Source organism: Dryobates pubescens, chromosome 21 (assembly GCF_014839835.1).
Source record: "Dryobates pubescens isolate bDryPub1 chromosome 21, bDryPub1.pri, whole genome shotgun sequence".
Taxonomy (NCBI): Eukaryota; Metazoa; Chordata; class Aves; order Piciformes; family Picidae; genus Dryobates; species Dryobates pubescens.
Genome location: NC_071632.1, coordinates 3,750,137 through 3,773,090, shown reverse-complemented (window position 1 = coordinate 3,773,090; position 22,954 = coordinate 3,750,137). Strand labels below are relative to the sequence as shown.

Below are 22,954 nucleotides of genomic sequence, written 5' to 3'. Positions count from 1 at the left end.
TATTTTGTGACTATGCTTTTTCTGCTTCTGAACTGGATCCTCCAAGTGTAGGGAAGCACTTTAGAGCTGGTGACTGAATTATCAGTCTTCTTTTTTGGGTCTGTAATTTAGTCTTTCAGCAGTCTTTGCAATTTAGACTATAAAGGTGTGTTGGGTTGAAATTCCTCCCCCCCCCCAACATTAACTTTGCCAGACCAGCTCAGTTGGAAGCAAATGAAGGCTGTATTTACAAGCAAACTACAGTCTACAATGGAATGCAATGAATATGTACCAAATATCCAGGAGTTACAATATGTACACATATGTACAATGAACAAACAACCTGAGAAGCCCCCTGGTTAAGAGATCAAGGAAGCTGTCTCTCTGCCCCTTCCCCCCCTGCAGTCCAAAAGGGAGAAAAGAGCAGAGGAAAGGTGCTGTTAGACTTAAAACAATGCAGCCAAGGTCAGGCAGAAGCAGGTTAGTATTCTCTCCAGAGCAATGAAGCAAGAAGAGAAGAGATGAGAAAAGGGAAGATTGTTCTGGTACAACCAGTCTTATAGTAGATAACTCTCCAATGAAATTGTCTAGAATTATCTTTGTTTTCCTTTTAGAATAGAATAGAATAAACCAGGTTGGAAGACACCTTTGAGATCATCAAGTCCAACCTATCACCCAACACCATCAACTAAACCATGGCACCAAGTGCCTCATCCAGGCCCTTCCTAAACACCTCCAGGGATGGTGACTCCACCACCTCCCTGGGCAGCACATCCCAATGGCCAATCTCTCTTTCTGGAAGAATTTCTACCTAACATCCAGTCAAAACCTCCCCTGGCACAGCTTGAGACTGTGTCCTCTTGTTCTGGTGCTGGCTGCCTGGGAGAAGAGACCAACCCCCACCTGGCTACAGCCTCCTTTCAGGTAGTTGTGGACAGCAAGAAGGTCTCCCCTGAGCCTCCTCTTCTCCAGGCTAAGCAACCCCAGCTCCCTCAGCCTCTCCTCAGAGGGCTGTGCTCCAGACCCCTCCCCAGCTTTGTTGCCCTTCTCTGGACACCTTCCAGCAGCTCAACATCTTTCCTAAACTGGGGGGCCCAGAACTGGACACAGGACTCAAGGTGTGACCTAACCAGTGCTGAGCACAGGGCAGAATGACTTCCCTGCTCCTGCTGGCCACACTCTTCCTGATCCAGGCCAGGATGCCATTGGCCTTCTTGGCCACCTGGGCACACTGCTGGCTCATGTTCAGCCTGCTATCAACCACTACCCCCAGGTCCCTTTCTTCCTGGCTGTTCTCCAGCCACTCTGACCCCAGCCTGTAGCACTGCCTGTTGTTGCTGTGGCCAATGTGTAGAACTTAGATGTGTTTAATCTCATGCCCTTGGACTCTGCTCATCTGTCCAGCCTGGCAAGGTCCCTCTGCAGAGCTCTCCTACCCTCTAACAGATCAACTCCTGCCCCCAGCTTGGTGCCATCTGCAAATTTACTGATGATAGTCTCAATCCCCTCATCCAGATCATCACACCCAGTAGTGATTTATTTACATTTTACTACTTTTCTGCTCAAGATCTGTGAAAAAGTTTGAAAGGCAGAGCCTAAAACTACCACAAAAAAGTGAGTAACTTTTTTCACTAAGTTAAGATCTAGCTGGGAGCAGCTGCAATATAAACAGAATAAATTAATGACCTCTAATAGGCTTCTGATTTCTGGATTTTGTCTCAAGTATTTTCCTGCCTTAAGGGACAAGGGAAAAAAAAAGTGGCTAGCTCTGCAGATAAGATCAGTGCTGCTTTTAGCTCCCTGGCTCATTTGGCAGGTGATTTACAATGGGATATTTACTGCACAGTCATCTCTTTCATAGAAAAATTCCCTGCTCCCACATTTTTCACCACTCCCTCCCTGCTGGAGGAGAAAAGTGCATTTTAGTTCAGGCCACTATGTAAATCTTTCTCCTTAGCCCTGAAATACTGGTGCAGAAGAATTTCCAAGTTCTTATTCATAAATTCTCACCTGGGAAAAGAAAATCCTGAATTGGGGAAGGTTTTCTGAATATGTAAGAAAATGAGTTATGGGCATAAATAATTCACTCCCCTCTAGAATATTTAGCAGTGCTGGCTACTGGTTACAGAGGACTTCAGGGAAATAGGAGAAATACATCAAGGATGATGTGTTGTTATTTAAGGTTTATTGATTGGAGGGGGGGGGGAAATTAAATCTTGTTTTAAGAAAAGCAAAAATGTCAAGTGATAAAGATTTATTTTTATGAATAGAATAGAACAGAATTAACCAGGTTGGAAGAGACCTTTGAGATCATCAAGTCCAACCTATCACCCAACACCATCTAATCAACTAAACCATGGCACCAAGCACCTCATCCAGTCTCTTCCTAAGCACCTCCAGTGATGGTGACTCCACCACCTCCCTGGGCAGCACATTCCAGTGGACAATCTCTCTTTCTGGGAAGAACTTCTTCCTAACATCCAGTCAAAACCTCCCCTGGCACAGCTTGAGACTGTGTCCTCTTGTTCTGGTGCTGCTTGCCTGGGAGAAGAGACCAACCCCCACCTGGCTACAACCTCCCTTCAGGTAATGAGGGCAGTGAGGTCTCCCCTGAGCCTCCTCTTCTCCAGGCTAAGCAACCCCAGCTCCCTCAGCCTCTCCTCACAGGGCTGTGCTCGAGGCCTCTTCCCAGCCTTGTTGCCCTTCTCTGGACACCTTCAAGTCTCTCAATGTCCTTCTTAAACTGAGGGGCCCAGAACTGGACACAGCACTCAAAGTGTGGCCTAACCAGGGCAGAGTTCAGGGGCACAATGACTTCCCTGCTCCTGCTGGCCACACTATTCCTAATGCAGGCCAGGATGCCATTGGCCTTCTTGGCCACCTGGGCACACTGCTGGCTCATGTTTAGGCAGCTGTCAATCAGCACCCCCAGGTCCCTCTCTGTTTGGCAGCTCTCAGCCACTCTGACCCCAGCCTGTAGCTCTGCCTGGGGTTGCTGTGGCCAAAGTGCAGCCCCTGGCACTGGGACTTGTTGAATGTCATCCTGTTGGCCTCTGCCCAGCTGTCCAGTGGGTTGAGGTCCCTCTGCAGAGCCCTTCTGCCCTCTCACTGACCAACATCTGCTCCCAACTTGGTGTAATCTGCAAATTTGCTGATGACTGACTCAATCTCCTCATCCAGATCATCAATGAAGATATTAAAGAGGCTGGGGCCCAGCACTGATCCCTGGGGCACACCACTGGTGCCTGGCTGCCAGCTGGCTGTGGCACCATTCACCACCACTCTCTGGGCTCAGCCTCCAGCCAGTTCCTAACCCAGCTCAGAGAGCTGCTGTCCAAGCCAGGGGCTGACAGCTTGGCCAGCAGTTTGCTGTGGGGGACGGTGTCAAAGGCCTTGCTGAAGTCCAGGTAGACCACATCCACAGGCCTCCCCACATCCACAAATGTTTGAGGCCAATCTAAAGGATGCTAAGTTTACCTGGGCTGGAGTTGAATACAAGGAGAATGATACTTGAGTTGTTGGTCTGATGAATGGAGAAATTAAAGCATTTGCTTTCTTCCCAAGATTTATTATCAGGCCAAGCTGGAGCTTGGAAAATGGCCCAGCCCTTTCAGGAGGCCTTGGACTTGCACTGCTAACCAGTACCATAATTACTTTCTTTTTTTTGTGTGTCTTTTGGGGAAATGAAGGTGTTTTACAAGAAGGAAGTAGGAGCTGGCACAGCTGTGAGAGAGACTCCAGAGATTGAAAGAGTGAAGAAAAATCAACAGAATATTAGTTCGGTAAGAGCTCCTCACACAAATTGTTCTGATCTGTGTGCTCACATTTGGGTGTCTGTCTTTTGGACCAAAACTTCCACATTTTCATATCACACTTCTCATTCAAATACTACTGCACTGGCTTTTGGATGTAGAACTCCCTCCTACTAGGCTTTGAGCTGCACTCAGTTGTAAGTCCTTTGGTTCTCAAAGCGGAAGCATCGAATTTGAGTATCATGAAACCCAGGAAAAACTGTGAACTAAGTGTTTGAGGACAGACCTTTCACAGGGTTACAGGATCTTAGTGGTTGGAAGGGACCTCTGGAGATCTTCCAGTCTAACTCCGCTGCCAGAGCAGGACCAGAGAATCCAGCACAGGTCACACAGGAACACATCCAGACAGGCTCCAGAGAAGGAGGCTCCACAACCTCTCTGCGCAGCCTGCTCCAGGGCTCTGGGACCCTCACAGTGAAGAAGTTCTTCCTCACATTGAGGTGGAACCTCCTGTGCTGGAGTTTCCATCTGTTGCCTCTTGTCCTATCCCAGGGCACAAGTGAGCAGAGGCTGTCCCTGTCCCTTCCTTCCTGACCCCCAGCCCTCAGATATTGATGGACATTGATCAGATCCCTCTCAGCCTTCTTCTCTCCAAACTAAACAGCCCCAGGGCTGTCAGCCTCTCCTCCCCAGGCAGTGCTGCAGTCCCTTCAGTATCCTTGTAGCCCTCCCTTGGACTCTCTCCAGCAGATCCCTGTCCCTCCTGAACTGGGGAGCCCAGAACTGGATGCAATATTCCAGGTGAGGTCTCAGCAGGGCAGAGTAGAGGGGGAGGAGAACCTCCCTGGCTCTGCTGGACACACTCCTCTGAATGCACCCCAGGATCCCATTGGCCTTCTTGGCCCCCAGGGTACATTGCTTTTGTCTTTCAAGAGTAAGTAAGATGCAATATAGTTCCTGATTTGGCAGACTGAACTGTCACTGTAATTAGCAATTCAGAAAAATATCATATCACAAAGAAAGGAAATCACAGACTCCTGGCACGGTGAGAGTTGGAATGGACATGCAGGGACCATCCAGTCCAACAGCCTTGCTGAAGCAGAGTCACCTAGATCAGGTCTCAGGGGAACACATCCAGGTGAGTTTTGAAAGTCTTCAGAGAAGAAGATTCCACAACCTCCCTGGGCAGCCTGCTCCAGGGCTCCAGCACCCTCACACCAAAGATTTTCCTTATGTTTAAGTGAAACCTCGTGTTCTGGTTTGGTCTGTTGACACTTGTCCTACTATGCTACTCCACTCTGGTGAGACCCCACCTGGAGTCCTGAGCCAAGTTCTGGACCCCTATTACAGGAAGGATCTGGAGGTGCTGGAAGGTGTCCAGAGAAAGGCCATGAGGATGAGCAGAGGGCTGGAACACCTCTCCTAGGAGGACAGCCTGGGGGACTTGGGGTTGTTCAGTTTAGAGGAGGCTCTGAGGACACCTAATTGTAGTGTTCCAGTATCTGAAGGGGCATACAAGAAAGCTGGGAAGGGACTTTTTAGGCTGTCTGGGAGTGATAGGACTGGGGGCAATGGAGCAAAACCAGAAATGGGTAGATTCAGATTGGATGTTAAGAGGAAGTTGTTCCCCATGAGGGTGGTGAGAGCCTGGCACAGGTTGCCCAGGGAGGTGGTGGAAGCCTCCTGCCTGGAGGTGTTTGCAGCCAGGCTGGATGTGGCTGTGAGCAACCTGCTGTAGTGTGAGGTGTCCCTGGCCATGGCAGGGGGGTTGGAACTGGCTGAGCCTTGAGGTCCCTTCCAGCCCTGACAATTCTATGATTCTAAACACACTTGAACAAAAGTGTGTCAAGAGAAAGAGGAAGTGCAGGAGTTCTTTAGGGGTATGATGTAAGTAGCATGACCATCACCTTGCTGGTCTGGGTGGAGAGCTAATATTTCACAAGAGCTATTTTATTACACGGAGTGCACTTGAGATTGCTTAAGTCCTGTGTGATAGTTATTGAAAGTGTAGAATGTGAAATTTAAAGGCAATGTGCAAGAAAGTTTTAAATTATCTGTCAGTAAGAGGGAAATTATGTTGTGTAATTCACAGGAGTCCCAAAGGGAGGGTAAATTGCACCAATTTCGACTCCATTACGTTGAAACATTTTACACATCTCTCTGAATTTAGCCAGAAGGACTTAGGACAGCTACAAAACTATTTGCTGAGCTAGATGAAACAGTGGTATGTGAAGCACATCTGCAGTGCAAGAAACCCCCAGAACACCAAACCACAGCAACAGGAACTGTGCAAAAGTGACAAAAAGTCGCAGCCGAAGGATGGTTTGGGTTGGAAGGGCCTTTAAAGGTTGTTTTATCCACCCCCACTGCACAGAGTACCTGGAGTCCTGTGTCCAGCTGTAGGGCCCCCAACACAAGAGAGACTTGGACCTGCTGGAATGGATGCAGAGAAGGGCCACAAAGATGATCAGAGGGCTGGAGCACCTCTCCTATGGGGACAGGCTGAAACAATTGGGATTGTTCATCCTGGAGAAGGGAAGGCTCCAGGGAGACCTTAGAGCTACATTTCAATACCTGAAGGGGACCTACAGGAAGGCTGGGGAGGGACTGTTTAGGAGGGCTTGGAGGGATAGGATGAGAGGCAGTAGTTTGAACCTGGAGCAGAGCAGATTTAGGTTGGACATCAGGAGAAAGTTCTTTGCAGTGAATACTGGAACAGGTTGCCCAAGGATGTTGCTGAGGACCTGTCCCTGGAGACATTCAGACTCAGTGTGGCTCTGGGCAGCCTGATCTAGTTAGAGGTGTCCCTGCTGACTGCAGTGGGGTTGGACATGATGACCTTTGAGGGTCCCTTCCATCTTGATGCAATCTGTGAAATCTTCAACTCGATCAGGTTGCTCAGAGCCCCAAACAACCTGACCTGGCATGTCTCCAGGTTAGGACTTCTACCACCTCTCTGGGCAACCTGGACCCTTGCTGTAAAAAAGTCTTCCTTGTATCTAGTCTAAATCTTCCCTCCTTTGCTTTAAAACCATCACCCCTTGCTCTGTAGCACTAGACCCTGATGCAAAGTTTGTCCCCATCTTATGGCACCCCTTCAAATACACAGGGCCACAACAAGGCTCCCCCTGGAGCCTTCTCTTCACCAGGCTGAACAACTCCAGCTCTCTCACAGGCTTTCATCCTAGGAGAGGTGCTCCAGCTCTTGGCTCATTTTTGTGGCCTGAAAGTCCATTGCATCATGTTCAGAAAGTGATCATCTACTTCCAGATGGCACATTGGAGACCAAGATCAGAACAGTCTGTTTTCAAAGCCTAAAAAACAAGGTGGTGGCAGCCAAGGGAGCTGAGCTCTCCTCACCTATTGTGATACCTGGTTTGGAAGAAGCAGCTTCTTAAACAGTTGGGAGTCAAGACCTCACAGAACTTTAAAAGCTTAACATCAGGCCCATGGATTGTAAATGAATCTAAATGGAGAAGTTTCAAATCAACTAAGGATTAAAAAGTTAAAAAAACCCAGAAGTTAATAGTGAGGGACAGACAAGAGAATATTCTAACTGTGGGTTTGTTTGTGTGAAATGCATGAGGGAATGCCTGTGATCACAGCATCACAGTATCACCAAGGTTGGAAGAGACCTCAAAGATCATCAAGTCCAACCTGTCACCACAGACCTCATGACTAGACCATGGCACCGAGTGCCACATCCAATCCCCTCTTGAACACCTCCAGGGATGGGGACTCCACCACCTCCCTGGGCAGCACATCCCAATGACGAACGACTCGCTCAGTGAAGAACTTTCTCCTCACCTCCAGCCTAAACCTCCCCTGGCACAGCTTGAGACTGTGTCCTCTTGTTCTGGTGCTGGGTGCCAGAGAGAAGAGACCAACCCCCATCTGGCTACAACCTCCCTTCAGGTAGTTGTAGAGAGCAATAAGGTCTCCCCTGAGCCTCCTCTTCTCCAGGCTAATCAGCCCCAGCTCCCTCAGCCTCTCCTCACAGGGCTGTGCTCCAGACCCCTCCCCAGCCTCCTTGCCCTTCTCTGGACACCTTCAAGTGTCTCAATGTCCTTCTAAAACTGAGGGGCCCAGAACTGGACACAGGAGTCAAGGTGTGGCCTAACCAGTGCAGAGTCCAGGGGCACAATGACTTCCCTGCTCCTGCTGGCCACACTATTCCTAATGCAGGCCAGGATGCCATTGGCCTTCTTGGCCACCTGGGCACACTGCTGGCTTATGTTTAGGCAGTCAACACCATGAAGCTGACTAAAACTCCAGCAATGGACATTTTGAAGCATTTTAAAGACCAACAGCACTGCCAGTTCTTAAGCTTCCCTAATAGTCTCTATTTTAAAAACACTTCCCTCCCCACCCCCCAAAATGTTTTAGTGCTTCTGCCAGTCCTAAACTGCCTGGACTAAAATTTTCCATCCATTCCTGATCACTGCTTTGGGCTGGTTTATTTATTTCTACACTTCAGCCAAAGCAGGTTCCAAGCTTTGAGAGTTTGGAGGGGAAAAAGCCAAAGCCAAAGCCAAACAAGTTGTTTTGTCTGTGTTCTTGAAAACTTTGGCAGAAGTACCTAAGTCTTGGAGAAGTTGCAAATTACTCAGGGACATTTGGTGCAGTGGATTGGGGGGAAAAAACAGGAAGCCAGATGTAAGGAACTGAGAGCACAGAAGGGCTTGGCTGATGTGGACACCCCAAATGTGGGGAAAGAGGGGCAGTGATGTGCTCCTGTGCATAGGTGTTGCCTTCCAGAAGAGCTGAGACACAACCCAAGGTTGTTAAGACTCATCCCTCCCTCACTGTCAGCATGTCAGCACTGTCAGCATAGCCAGCAGGTCAAGGGACATGATTCTCCCCCTCCACTCTGCTTTGGTGAGACCCCACCTGGAGCACTGTGTCCAGTTCTGGAGCCTCTATTACAGGAAGGATCTGGAGGTGCTGGAAGGTTTCCAGAGAAGGGCCACGAGGATGAGCAAAGGGCTGGAGCACAATGTGGGGGTTGGTCTCCTCTCCCTAGTAGGAAGTGATAGGACAAGAGGAAATGGCCTCAAGCTGCCCTGTGGGATGTTGGACATTAGAAGAAACTTCTTCCCTGAAAGTGTTCCCAACCACTGGCACAGGCTGCCCAGGGAGGTGGTTGAATCCCCATCCCTGGAGGTGTTTCAAAGAGGCAGAGATGTGGTGCTGAGGGACATGGGTTAGCACTAGCCCTGGTAAAGATTGGCTCCATGATCTTCAATGTCTTTTCTAACCAAAACCATTCTGTGGTTCTATGAAATTTCTTCCCAAGAGGTACCTTCAGGAGGCAGTATTATTAGAATAAAATAGAACAGAACAGACTAGACTAGAGTAGAATAGAATAGAATTAACCAGGTTGGAAAAGACCTTTGAGATCATCCAGTCCAACCTATCACCCAACACCATCTAATCAACTAAACCATGGCATCAAGTGCCTCATCCAGGCTCTTCTTAAACACCTTCAGTGATGGTGACTCCACCACCTCCCTGGGCAGCACATTCTCATCACCAATCTCTCTTTCTGGGAAGAACTTTCTCCTCACCTCCAGCCTAAATTTCCCCTGGCACAGCTTGAGACTGTGCCTTCTTGTTCAGGTGCTGCTTGCCTGGGCGAAGAGACCAACATCCACCTGGCTACAACCTCCCTTCAGGGAGTTGTGGACAGCAAGAAGGTCTCCCCTGAGCCTCCTCTTCTCCAGGCTAAGCAACCCCAGCTCCCTCAGCCTCTCCTCACAGGGCTGTGCTCCAGACCCCTCCCCAGCCTTGTTGCCCTTCTCTGGACACTTTCCAGCATCTCAGCATCTTTCCTAAACTGAGGGAGTTTAAGGTCACCAACTCAATATTCAAAATCAAGAAGCTGAATTTAAGTTCCTGTGTTTAGAGCTGATGATTTGTCCTCAAAGTGTCTGACCTTATGTTTTGCCACAGAGGCAGGCCTGTTCTGGTTTCCCATTAAACTGCACTTCACTGGGAATTCTCAGGTGAATGCAGGTGCTGTGTAATCCTCAGGGCTTTAAAGTTACCCATAGCCAGATTAGCTGCTGATTTCCTATGCTCCCCAGTTAAAATAACACTTCTCACAAGTCCTTTTTTCCTAGTTGCACAGAAAAGATACTGAATTAATATATGTGGGCAATCCCAGATTAGACATCAGGAAGAAATTGTTCCTTGGGAGGCTGGTGAGGCACTGGAACACATTGCCCAGAGCAGTTGTGGAGGCTCCATGCCTGGAAATGTTCAAGGCCAGGTTGGATGGGGCCTTGAGCAACCTGGGCTAGTGGAAGGTGTCCCTGCCCAGGACAGGGTATTTGAACTAGATGGTTTTTAAAGTCCCTTCCAACTCAAGCCATTCTATGATTTTAGGAAAGCAGCAGCAAGTATCTGATGGCATTTTCAAAGACATCATCAAGATGTATCAAGAAGGGGCCAGTCTCTTTTTGATGGTGTCCTGTGATAGACCAAGGGGCAATGAATACAAACCAAAGCTCAAGAAATGCCATCTCAACACGAGGAGAAACTTTGGTGTGAGGGTGCTGGAGCCCTGCCCAGAGAGGTTGTGGAGTCTCCTTCTCTGGAGACTTTCATGACCTGCCTGGATGTGTTCTTGTGTGACCTGCTCTGGGTGATCATAGAATCAATAAGGTTGGAAAAGACCTCAAAGATCATCAAGTCCAACCTGTCACCCAAGACCTCATGACCACTAGACCATGGCACCAAGTGCCACATCCAGTCCCCTCTTGAACACCTCCAGGGATGGGGACTCCACCACCTCTCTGGGCAGCACATTCCAATGGCTAACAACTCTCTCTGGGAAGAACTTTCTCCTCACCTTGAGCCTAAACTTCCCCTGGCACCACTTGGGACTATGTCCTCTGTGCTGCTGCTGTGACAGGGGGGATGGATTCAATGACCTTCAGAGCTGCCTTCCAACCCCTGCCATTCTACAGTTCTGTGATCCAGCCAAACATCTGCATTCTGCCTGATGGGTCTGTGGTGTTTCTTGAGAACTTGAATGAGACTTAGAAGTTATCCACCCTTTAATAACACATCTGTGAAATGATTGGTTTCTGGAATGGACTGGTAGAGACTCCATAGCAGGATAATAGGAAGGCCAAGTCATTGCCAGGGATTCAGATCTCCAAGGAGTACCTGAAGCATCTCAACTATCATGAGGATAGCCACAATCCCATGTGTGTAAGTTAAATATACTGGGCTTGCTGTATGCTCTGTCTTCTGTGATGTAGCAAACTAGACTCTAGCAGCCTGTGTCAGAAATATTCTCCCAGGCACCCAGCACCAGAACAAGAGGACACAGTCTCAAGCTGCACCAGGGGAAGTTTAGGCTGGAGGTGAGGAGAAAGTTCTTCCCAGAAAGAGAGATTGGCCACTGGGATGTGCTGCCCAGGGAAGTGGTGGAGTCCCCATCCCTGGAGGTGTTCAAAAAGGCTTGGATGTGGCACTGGGAGCCATGGTTTAGTTGTCAGGAGGTGTTAGGTATTAGGCAATAGGTTGGACTTGATGATCTCTGAGGTATTTTTCAACCTTACTGATTCTGTGATTCTATGATTTTCAGGTCAATGATGTTGATAAGTTTGGTCTAGCTGTGCAGTGTGTAAAGGGAGAGAGAACACAAACAGTTTGCTGTGTTTTAGTGCCTGCATCTTAAAATTGATAACATTTTGTGATGTTTATTGTGCAGATCAAATACAAGGAAGAAATTCACCAAGCCACAACTATTTCTGATCCACCTGAACTGAGGAGAGTCAAGGAAAACCAGAAGAATATTAGCAATGTGTGCCTCGTTTTCCCTGCTTGCACATTTCTCTCTGCTGTGCTCTGTGTGTTTGCTCCTCACTGAATATGTCTGTGGTGCTTTGTGCTAGCCCCTGTTTGTCCACCAAGACTAATAAGTGATAACCCCTTAGTCTTGCACTTTGGTTAACATAAGGAGAGTGAAGTATTCCTGTTGAAGTCTCAGTTGTCCTTGTCTGACATAGAAGACCTGCAGGAAGGTGAGTGTCAAACAGAGTGTGGAAGGATGTTTGTGAAGGCATGGTGTTTTCTCTCCCAAAGCACTGACAGTTTAATGGTTTCTAACACACTGCTGGATCTCTGTTCCTCTGAAGCTTTTGTGTGATACCTTCTGCCATGTCTGCTAGGTTCAGTACAAAGAACAGCTCTGCAAAGCCACGCCAGTGAGCAGCACCCCAGAGATGGAAAGAGTCAAGAGGAATCAAGAGAATGTCAGCATGGGAAGTTGCTCTTGTTTAATCCTTTCTGAAGTATTTGGGTGTACAGGATGAGTACAAAGCTCTGCCTCCAGCAGCTGAGCCTTTTCTTTAGTTAGGTGTGGGCTCAGTGATAGAGTTACTTGAAAACCCTCTTTTAGGAAGCAGTGGTGAAAAGCCATGGCTTGGGTTGGGAAATGGCAGGTGAGCTGAAGATGTGGCTGCAATGTTTGCAATTATTACTCTCTGCAATAATTGCAGGAAAATTTGACATATATTTGTTTATTTATTCCTGTTTATTAAGATAATATCCTTTTAAAACTTTGCTTTGTAAGAGATGGCTGCAAGTGCACTCAAGTCCCAGCTCCTCTTTTCTGTCTCTTTCTGGTTCCTTCAGTAACCTTCAGTGTTTACTGGCTGCCATAACCATAGAAAGTCACAGAATCACAGAATGCTAGGGCTTGGAAGTGACCTCCAAAGCTCATCCAGTCCAACCCTCCTGCCAGAGCAGGAGCACCTAGAGCAGGTCACACAGGAACACATCCAGGCAGGTTTTGAATATCTCCAGAGAGGGAGACTCCACAACCCCCCTGGAGGAGCACAGGGAAGAAGGTGAAGGCTTTTGGAGTACATTGCTGCCTTCCTGCATTGCTGGAGCTGTGCCTCATTAATGAGTCTTTGAGAGCTCACTGGGAGCCCGTTGTCCTCACTGGGAGCCACCACCAGCAGCTGCATTTCACAGGGCTACAAAGAGCTGCAGTGTTTCCCTGGGATGTTACCTGCCACCTGATTTAGAGTTAGCATTTTACTTACTTAAGTGTGTGCTGTTTATTGCTGGATTTATATTGATGTCTCTATGGAGACAGACTGAGAGAGTTGGGGTTGTTCAGTCTGGAGAAGAGAAAACTCTGAGGAGACTTTATTGTGGCATTCCAGTATCTTAGAGGGCCTACAATAAAGCTGGGGAGGGACTTCTGAGGGTGTCAGGTAGGACTAGGAAGTTTAGGCTGGAGGTGAGGAGAAAGTTCTTCCCAGAAAGAGTGATTGGCCACTGGAATGTGCTGCCCAGGTAGGTGGTGGAGTCCCTGTCCCTAGGACTAGGGGGAATGGAGCAAAACTAGAAATGAGTAGATTCAGATTGGATGTTAGGAAGAAGTTGTTCCCCATGAGGGTGGTGAGAGCCTGGCACAGGTTGCCCAGGGAGGTGGTGGAAGCCTCCTGCCTGGAGGTGTTTGCAGCCAGGCTGGATGTGGCTGTGAGCAACCTGCTGTAGTGTGAGGTGTCCCTGGCCATGGCAGGGGTTTTGGAACTGGCTGAGCCTTGAGGTCCCTTCCAACCCTGACAATTCTGTGACCTAGCTCCCCTGAATGCACACCCTCCAAACCAACCTGGTCCCCTAAGTGATTCAAGCCGGTTTGTGTCGTTGTCCCATTCACATAATTGGTTTACCTGTCACCAATTTTTGTGCTTTTCAGATTTCATTGGGAAATTAAATTCTCTTGGGAAAACAAGGTTCTCCTTCAGGTCACAGGATTAGCTTTGGGCACAAATTCTTTTAAGTTCAGATTTGTTCTAGAAATGTTACTTCTTGCATAATGAATTTACCTTTACAAATGGCAATTGGCAAGCAGGGGGGGTTGGAACTAGATGATCCTTGAGGTCCCTTCCAACCCTAACAATTTTGTGATTCTATGATTTTTGTAAGTTGTTAACTTCTCAGCTGGAATATGTTGATGTGGACAGAACAAAACTGTGCTGTGTGGGAAGACAGCTGCTTGAGCAATATATATGTTAATGCCAGAGTGCTCTGCTGAATCCTCTATCAGCACAATTATCCTTATCACATAAACCCAAGAGTTTATTTAAAGAAAAAATAGAATAAATAAAAGGTTTGCATAGAAATGTTTGACATAAAACTATGTGGGTTGGCATCAATTCAGGTATTGTGAGGAGCAGCTGAGAGAACTGGGGCTGTTTAGGCTGGAGAAAAGGAAGCTGAGGGGAGACCTTCTGGCTTGCTACACCTCCCTGAAAGGAGTTTAGAGCCAGGTGGGGGTTGGTCTCTTCTCCCTAGTAAGAAGCAATAGGATGAGAGGAAATGGCCTCAAGTTGCCCCAGGGGAGGTTTAGGTTGGAGATTAGAAGAATCTTTGTCCCTGAAAGGGTTCTCAGGCACTGGGACAGGCTGCCCAGGGAGGTGGTTGAATCCCCAACCCTGGAGGTCTTGCAGAGAGGCAGAGATGTGGTGCTGAGGGCCATGGTTTATCCCCAGCCTTGGTAGAGTTAGAGAATGGTTAGACTGGATGTACTTAAAGGGCTTTTCCAGCCAAAACAATTCTGTGGTTCTATGAAGACATGCAAGAATCTCTGATTATTTACTCAATGTGTACCACAGCTGACTTCCCAGTATCTGGGAGAAGGTTTAACACTGGCTTGGTTGTTCTGACAATGCCACATGCTGCCCTTTATCCTCTTTAGATACCCTGCTTTTAGTGTGCTTTTGATTAATGCATTGTTGCAACAAGTGTATTATGGTGAAAAGCAATAGAGAAGATATTCCTGCAGCACATTTAAATAAAGACATGGTGGCATTCAAGCAATTGGATTCAGCTGGCAGTTGGCTGATTGCATCCCCTGTGTCTTATCACCTTTGAATATATGTACTTGGCACTGCTGGGGCTGCCCCTTGAGTCCTAGGTTCAGTTTTGGGGCCCTCACTCCAGGAAAGACATTGAGGTGCTGGAGTATGTCCAGAGAAGGGCAATGAAGCTGGTGGAGAGGTCTGGTGAGGAGCAGCTGAGGGAACTGGGGTTGTTTAGTTTGGAGAAGAGGACTTGAAGATCATGGAGGTCTCTTCCAACCTGGTTGATTGTGTGTGTGAGAGAGTTTCTGGCTCTCTGCAACTGCCATGAAAAGGTTGGAGTGAGGTGGGGTTTGATCTTTTCTCCCTCGTATCAGGTGATAGAACAAGAGGAAAGGGCATGAAATTGTGCCATGGGAGGTTTAGGCTGCAGATAAGGAAAAAATACTTGCTGCAAGAGTGGTCAGGGATTGGACCAGGCTGCCCAGGGAGGTGGTGGAGTCACCAACCCTGGAGGTGTTCAAGAAACCTGTGGATGGGGCGCTTGTTGTTTAATGGCCATGGTGGTGTTGGGTTGATGGTTGGGCTCAATGATCTTAGAGCTATCTTCCAACTGAAACAATTTCTTGACTCTATAATGTGTAAAGGTTAGAAGGTGGAGAGTATCCTTATGGAATAAGGACAAATGCACACTTCCAGTGGGCATTGCTGAAATGACTGTTTGTTGCTTTTGCTTGCCTGGATTATTGGTGGCTTACCCTGTTCCAAATCCATTTCTCTACACTGCCACAGAGCAGTGTGGGAAATGTCAAGATGTTGTGTGCATATATCTTTATATATCCACACAAATGCATTGGTAAGGGGACTGTACAGCAAGTATTCAAGGTTATGCTACAAAAATCAAGATTTCTAAGCTTTAATAAACCTCAAATGCATTTCAGCTTTTCAGCTGTTTCCTGGATGACCTTTCCAATCAGACAGTTTAATGTAATGCAACGTGGTGTTGCTTTAGCTGATGGAGTCTGTGCCATTTGGTTCTGTTCAACAATAGGTTCACTACAGAGAGCAGCTTGGCAAAGCTACTGCTGTGAGCATCACTCCTGAGATGGAGAGAGTCAAGAAGAATCAAGACAATATCAGCTCGGCAAGTGGTTTGAATCTTTTGGTTGCAGTCGCTCCAGGGCCGTAACAAGGATGTGCTTCTCCATTTAGATTTTGTGGCAAATGAATCCAACAGCTTCATCTGCTCAGTGGATTTCATTTTTTTATTTAATCACAGAATCACCCAGGTTGGAAGTGACCTCCAAATGTCATCCTGTCCAGCCCCCCTGCAGTCAGCAGCGACATCTCCAACTCGATCAGGCTGCCCAAAGCCCTGTCGAGCCTTACCTTGAATATCTCCACCGATGGGGTCTCAACCACCTCCCTGGGCAACCTGTTCCAGTGTTCATCCACCCTCATGGTTGAGAACTTGTTGCTAGCACCCAATCTATATCTGCTCTTATCTAATTTCAAACCACTGCCCCTCATTCTGCCACTGCAGGCCATCATAAAGAGTCCCTCTGCAGCCTTGGTCTTTCCCTCTGCAAGCTAAAGAGCCCCAGTTCGCTCAGCCTTTTCCTCATAAAGGAGAAGTTCCACTCCCTTCAGCATCTTTGTGGCTCTGTACTGGACTCTCAACCTGTTGGACACTGTGATTTGGGGAGGATAGAGCTGCATGGTGTGATTCTCACTGTGTGATTTCTACCGTGAACCAAACCCATGTGCTGTGGTTGCTGTTTTGCAGGTGAAGTACAGCAGCGATCAGAGGCAGATGAAAGGTAGACGTAGTGTGCTTCTAGACACACCTGAGCTCAGGCATGTCAGAGAAACCCAAAACAACATCTCAATGGTAGGGTACTTTCTTCCTATAACTAGGGTGTGCTAAGGAATGGCACTTGACCTCCACTGGATTTTGACTCCCATTAATATAGGTAACTGCTGAAGCTCTCTGCTCAAGGACTGTTTTCATCTCGTGGCTGTTGAGAGGAGTGTTTGCTAACTGCTAATGACTGTCATGAACATCTTCAAAATACTAATGAACAGTTTTTCTAGTAGTTAAATGCCTGTTCCTTTTTGTCTCTCTGCTGTTTGGGTTCTGGCTTTGAAAAGAAGTAAACCCCTCCTTTGAGCATCACACAGTTTGGCTGGATTAGGTGACACACTTCACCTTGTGCCCGTGCACGTCCCCGGTCTCTGAGTGGCTTTTGTTCTTGGAATGAGTTGGTTTGTGTGCAGCTGCCTGTGTGAGAATGTTTGGCAAATTCACCCTGTGATGATTAAGGCTGAGAAATAAATATGTGGAGCTGGGGGCACTGCTTTGTAACTCTTACTAATCCTGGGTTTGCTCCAACACTTGGTGCTATAACATTTTTTACCTTAATGTCCTTTTTGACTTTATCTATTTGTTTATTTTGATAGCAGGCTGCTTAAAATAACTGCAGTTCTCTCTAGAATCCTGTGTTGAAAGCCAGCTGGCATGTGAAAAAAAAAAAAAAGGCAAAAGGATACCTTTTGTATGAAACAGCATGTCAGGGAATTGAAACTCTTCAGTTCTTTAGAGCTGTTACTGATGGAATGTTGGAGGTTTTTTACTGCTAGAGATGTCTACATCAGTAGAGAGCCATCCTATCTTAGAGAAGAAGGAAATGGACCAGATGGACTTATCCTCTTCTGTGTGACTTTAAGAGGATGCTGTGCTGCTCGAGTTAATGCCTAATTCAGAATAGAATATAGAATTAACCAGGTTGGAAAAGGCCTTTGAGATGGAGTCCAACCTATCACCCAACACCATCTAAACCCAACTAAACCATGGCACCAAGTGCCTCATCCAGGCTTTTCTTAAACACTTCCAGGGATGGTGACTCCACCACCTCCCTGGGCAGCACATTCCAATGGCCAATCTCTCTTTCTATGAAGAACTTCTTCCTAACATCCAGTCTAAACCTCCCCTGGCACAGCTTGAGACTGTGTCCTCTTGTTCTGGTGCTGCTTGCCTGGGAGAAGAGACCAACCCCCACCTGGCTACAACCTCCCTTCAGGGAGTTGTAGACAGCAAGAAGGTCTCCCCTGAGCCTCCTCTTCTCCAGGCTAAGCAACCCCAGCTCCCTCAGCCTCTCCTCACAGAGCTATGCTCAAGACCCCTCCCCAGCTTTGTTGCCCTTCTCTGGACACCTTCCAGCAACTCAACATCTTTCCTAAACTGAGGGGCCCAGAACTGGACACAGGACTCAAGGTGTGGCCTAAGCAGTGCTGAGTCCAGGGCAGAATGACTTCCCTGCTCCTGCTGGCCACACTACTGCTGATGCAGGCCAGGATGCCATTCACTGGCAATAGAAAACAAATGGAAAAGTAGTGATAAAATATCAAGAGATCAAGTCAGGGAGATAGAAAAGGCTTGACTGACAATCCATCCTGGCTCATGATCTGGATGAGGGCATTGATTCAGTCATCAGCAAATTTGCAGATGACACCAAGTTGGGAGCAGATGTTGGTCAGTTAGAGGGAAGAAGGGCTCTGCAGAGGGATCTTACCAGGCTGGACAGATGGGCAGAGTCCAACAGGATAGCATTCAACAAGTCCAAGTGCCAGGGGCTGCACTTTGGCCACAACAACCCCATGCAGAGCTACAGGCTGGGGTCAGAGGGGCTGGAGAGCTGCCAAACAGAAAGGGACCTGAGGGTGCTGATTGACAGCTGCCTAAACATGAGCCAGAAGTGAGCCCAGGTGGCCAAGAAGGCCAATGGCATCCTGGCCTGCATCAAGAACAGTGTAGCCAGCAGGAGCAGGAAAGTCATTGTGCCCCTGTACTCTGCACTGGTTACGCCACACCTTGAGTATTGTGCCCAGTTCTGGGGCCCCCAGTTTAAGAAGGACATTGAGAGTCTTGAAGGTGTCCAGAGAAGGGCAGCAAGGCTGGGGAGAGGCCTTGAGCATAGCCCTGTGAGGAGAGGCTGAGGGAGCTGGGGTTGTTTAACCTGGAGAAGAGGAGGCTCAAGGGAGACCTCATTGCTCTCTACAACTACCTGAAGGGTACATCATTGGGATGTGCTGCCCAGGGAGGTGGTGGAGTCCCCATCCCTGGAGGTGTTCAAGAGGGGATTGGATGTGGCACTTGGTGCCATGGTCTAGTCATGAGGTCTATGGTGACAGGTTGGACTCGATGATCTTTGAGATCTCTTCCATCCTTGGTGACACTCTGATGGGTGTGCCAGTTCTGGCTGTGGTGCAAGCCCCAGAGAACAGAACACGCCTCTTAAACCAAATGTGGCTATTCTTGCCTAGAATCTGCTGTCAGTTGCAGCTCAGGGGATTGTGAATGTGATTCTCCCTGTGTTGCCAGGTAAAATACCATGAAGATTTCGAGAAGACGAGGGGCAGAGGCTTCACCCCCGTGGTAGATGATCCGATCACAGAGCGGGTGCGGAAAAACACCCAGATCGTGAGCGACGCAGCGTACAAAGGGGTGCACCCCCACATCGTGGAGATGGACAGGAGACCTGGGATCATTGTGGGTAAGCTGTTGAACACTGCTGCTGGTGAAGGCACTGTGGGGAAGATGAAAGCCTCTGTACAAGGCAGCGTTTGCCATTGTACTCCCTGACTCTGTTTCCTCTCTTCTCAGTGTGGAACTTGTGTTGAGCTGCTGGTTGAGTGCCAGCTTCTAATGGGGTAATGATGGGAATGAATAGGAGAAACATTGGCATTTACTGTCTTCTTTTCCCCCAAATGTGGGTAGTCATTGCTGTGGTAATTATGAGTAATTCAGGCTTCAAGTCTGAATTCTGACTCTCCAAGAGAAGCCAAAAATACCTGCAATAATGTTCATTTTGCACAGAAGAGAGATTATTCAAGCTCTGCTCTCCAAGAGAAGCCAAAAATACCTGCAATAATGTTCATTTTGCACAGAAGAGAGATTATTCAAGCTCTGCTCTCCAAGAAAAGCCAAAAATACCTGCAATAATGTTCATTTTTGCACAGAAGAGAGATTATTAAAGCTCTGATCGCCAAGGTCTCAATGTTTAAATGTTGCAGACCACTTGGAGATTTCCCTTTCCATCATCAGTCAGCAATTTCTCCACAGCTGCACATGCTCCATTTACCTCTTGTTTTAGACTTTCACACAGCTTTCCAAGTTGTTATTCATATCTCATTAGATCTCTGGTAAGCTAATAACACATAACTCATTAGATCTCTGACAAGGCAGTAATTCATAACTCATTAGATCTCTGCCAAGCCAATAATTCAAAACTCATTAGATCTGTGGTAAGCCAAACACCAGTGTTCTAAAAAGCAGACCAAGATAAGACCAGATGTTCAGAGAGTAGAATGCAGGTTGGGTTTGTGTGTCAAGAGAGAGTGTTGCATCACTTGGGGTATTCACAGCAAACACTATTTCAAAATCAAACTGGGTATTTGAAATCTCTCACAAGCTAGCAAGTCTGCTATGGCAAAGGCAATGGTGGCCTGGTGGTTGTTGGTTGTTTCCCCCCCACACCCTCCTTTTCCTTTTCCTGCACTTTACAACAGTGTAGACCCCAGAGGTTCTGTATGTGGGACAAGAAGCTGAGAGAGCACTCTACAATCCTTCATACATGGTAATAGTGGAAAGGGCTGGCTACAAGTCTGCCACTCAAAAATCAGAGAAATTGCAGGTCAGATGGGCTTACCAGGGGATCATAGAGTCCAAACTCCTGCCTAAAGCAAGGTTAAGCCTACCTCTATCATTCCTGGCAGATGCTTGTCCAGTCTTTGCCTTTAAGTCTCTGAATGAGTCTCTAGCACATGAGGAAGTCTATTTCTTTCCTTTTCTGTGACCACCCTTTACATGCCTCTAGCTGCAGCCCCATGCCACACAGAGGTGAGTGTTTAGAGGGCTCTGCACAAATGGATGCTTTTAAACCCACAAAAGTCTCAGAGGGTCACACATTCTGAATCAAGGGCAGCAGCTCGTTCAGAAATTCATTGTCTGTGGGGACCCAAGCACTTGAACTCGCTTAGCAGGTGGTACAGCCAAAGAAACAGAGAGACAAAAGCTGCAAAGTTGCAGCTGAATAGTTTGCAATGTGCTGTTTCATGTGGACTTCAAACCTCCCCCTGCACTGCACTGCACCAGTGCCGGAGCCCTGTGTGAGACTCAGGAGTGCAACCCTGTGCTCAGCAGCAGGAGGCTTGCTAGCACAAACAGGATTAACATCTCTGAGGTAAATTCTTGAGCTGTAACTGACTGAAATACTCACTGAAATACTGTTTGTCACCTTAAAATACTCCACCTTTGGTACTCTAGTATCAAAGCATGGCATGCAGCTTCCCCAGGCCTGCCAAACAGCAGAAATAATGCAGCTCTTTAAAAGGAAATAAGCCATGGCAAACCTGTGAGCCTAATACCCAGGGATATTTCAGCTGGTGCTTTTTCAGAGCCTATTGCTTATTATGATATCTGCTTGTTTGAAAGGAAATAGAGAGCTCCCTGCTCATGGAATGTCCTTGGAAGCTAGGAACACAATAAAATTGCAGACTGATAAACCCCCCCAACTATGACTCTCCAGATAATTGTTCATCAAGTGAGGCAAAGAACTTCTGTGTTAGAAGTGCCTTTTGATAGTGGGGTGGTGGATAAACAATAAGTCTGTGTCCCAGGAGATGTAGGTACATGGAAAACAAAGAGAATTACTAGTGAAAGTCAAGGAGGGACTTCATTTTATCCAACTGTAGATGTCTACAATGTGGACCTGCATAGCCAGCAGGTCGAGGGAGGTGGCTCTCCCCCTCTACTCCACTCTGGTGAAACCCCACCTGAAGTATCATAGAATCAACCAGGTTGGAAAAGACCTCAGAGATCATCAAGTCCAACCTATGACCTAATACCTAACACCTCCTGACAACTAAACCATGGCTCCAAGTGCCACACCCAAGCCCTTTTTGAACATCTCCAGGGATGGTGACTCCACTGTGTCCAGTTCTGGAGCCTCTGTTACAGGAAGGATCTGAAGGTGCTGGAAGGTGTCCAGAGAAGGGCCACGAGGATGAGCAGAGTGCTGGAGCTGCTCTGCTATGAGGACAGGCTGAGAGAGTTGGGGCTATTAAGTCTGGAGAAGAGAAGGCTCCGAGGAGACCTAATTGTGGCCTTCCAGTATCTGAAGGGGGCTCCAAGAAAGCTGGGGAGGGACTTTTGAGGGTGTCAGGGAGTGATAGGACTGGGGGGAATGGAGCAAAAGTAGAAGTGGGGAGATTCAGATTGGATGTTAGGAAGAAGTTGTTCCCCATGAGGGTGGTGAGAGCCTGACACAGGTTGCCCAGGGAGGTGGTGGAAGCCTCATGCCTGGAGGTGTTTGCAGCCAGGCTGGAGGTGGCTGTGAGCAACCTGCTGTAGTGTGAGGTGTCCCTGGCCATGGCAGGGGGGTTTGAACTAGGTGATCCTTGAGGTCTCTTCCAACCCTAACAATTCTATGACATCTATGACTCCTGCAGCTGATTTTGTAACCCTGCTCCTTTTTTGGGGGTATTAATTAAGAAAGGTGGCTACTGTGGAGATTTTGTGACTTGAGCAACTGGTGAAAGTTTATTTTGGATAGGATGAGCTGCTTTTTGGGCTGACCTAATCTCTCCTGCATGCAAGGGAGGGCCTGTAGTGCCTTTGTCATCTGTAGAGATTTAAGGTGCCAACTCTCAGCTATAAGGATATAGACTGCAGCATCTCCATGGAGTAAGGACGCTGCTGGTGGACTGGGGAAATAATCTTCCAGCTCTTCTGCTTTTGGTTCTGCTAGAGGAAAAAGAGCTCTGGCATGTGATTTGTAATTTGTCTCCATTTATTTGGACCCAAGAAAATAATATGATCATATTTCAGGAAGGAAAACAAACATTGGGAGAAAAAGGGCCCTTAAAATAACCTCAGTGCTTACAACAAATGCATAGAGTTCCTTTAAGCAGGAAATTAGTGCTTTCTGGTCCTTTTAGTTAATCTCTAGCTGAAGGAAATTGGTTGCTGATTGTTAAAACTCATCCCTTTCATGCTTTTACTTCCTTTTGTTGTTTGTCTTGTCTCCTCATTTCTGTGCTTTGGGAAAAGACCTTAAAGTTTGGCGCACAGATCCTGGCTCCATCTTCGACATTGATCCCCTGGAGGACAATATTCAGTCTAGGAGTCTGCATATGCTTTCTGGTATTGCTTATATCCTGACTTTTCCCCCCATTCAGCTTTTCATGTGTGTGAAACTAAATTGAGACAGTAAATTTTCAGGCCAATGTGCCAGCCATATGCTTTATAAGTATGTTTTCATATATATATATATATATATAATATATCTACATCTATATATCTATCTCTCCATATCACTGCAGTGTTTTAAA

General features: G+C 47.4%; 2 protein-coding genes across 3 annotated transcripts in view; both read left to right on the top strand.

The window, feature by feature from the left end:
- Nucleotides 1–12,125, top strand: part of LOC104307956 (nebulette) — a 94,252-nt gene extending 82,127 nt beyond the window's left edge. Inside the window, exons 17-19 of one of the 2 annotated variants that reach the window (XR_008462793.1) lie at nt 3,669–3,761; nt 11,455–11,767; nt 11,915–11,999. Coding sequence is in view for 1 of the 2 variants with exons in the window: in XM_054171208.1 (XP_054027183.1) it covers nt 3,669–3,761; nt 11,455–11,547; nt 11,915–12,058 (330 nt within the window). In the remaining variant the exon portion in view is untranslated. Of the gene's footprint in view, nt 1–3,668; nt 3,762–11,454; nt 11,768–11,914 lie in introns of both variants that reach the window. The other variant, XM_054171208.1, reaches the window with a different exon arrangement.
- The window catches only part of LOC128898288 (LIM zinc-binding domain-containing Nebulette), a 343,259-nt gene that overhangs the window by 288,501 nt on the left and 31,804 nt on the right, over nt 1–22,954 (top strand). Inside the window, exon 5 of the mRNA XM_054171209.1 lies at nt 18,945–19,116. Within this exon, the coding sequence (XP_054027184.1) occupies nt 18,945–19,116 (172 nt within the window). The remainder of the gene's footprint in view (nt 1–18,944; nt 19,117–22,954) is intronic.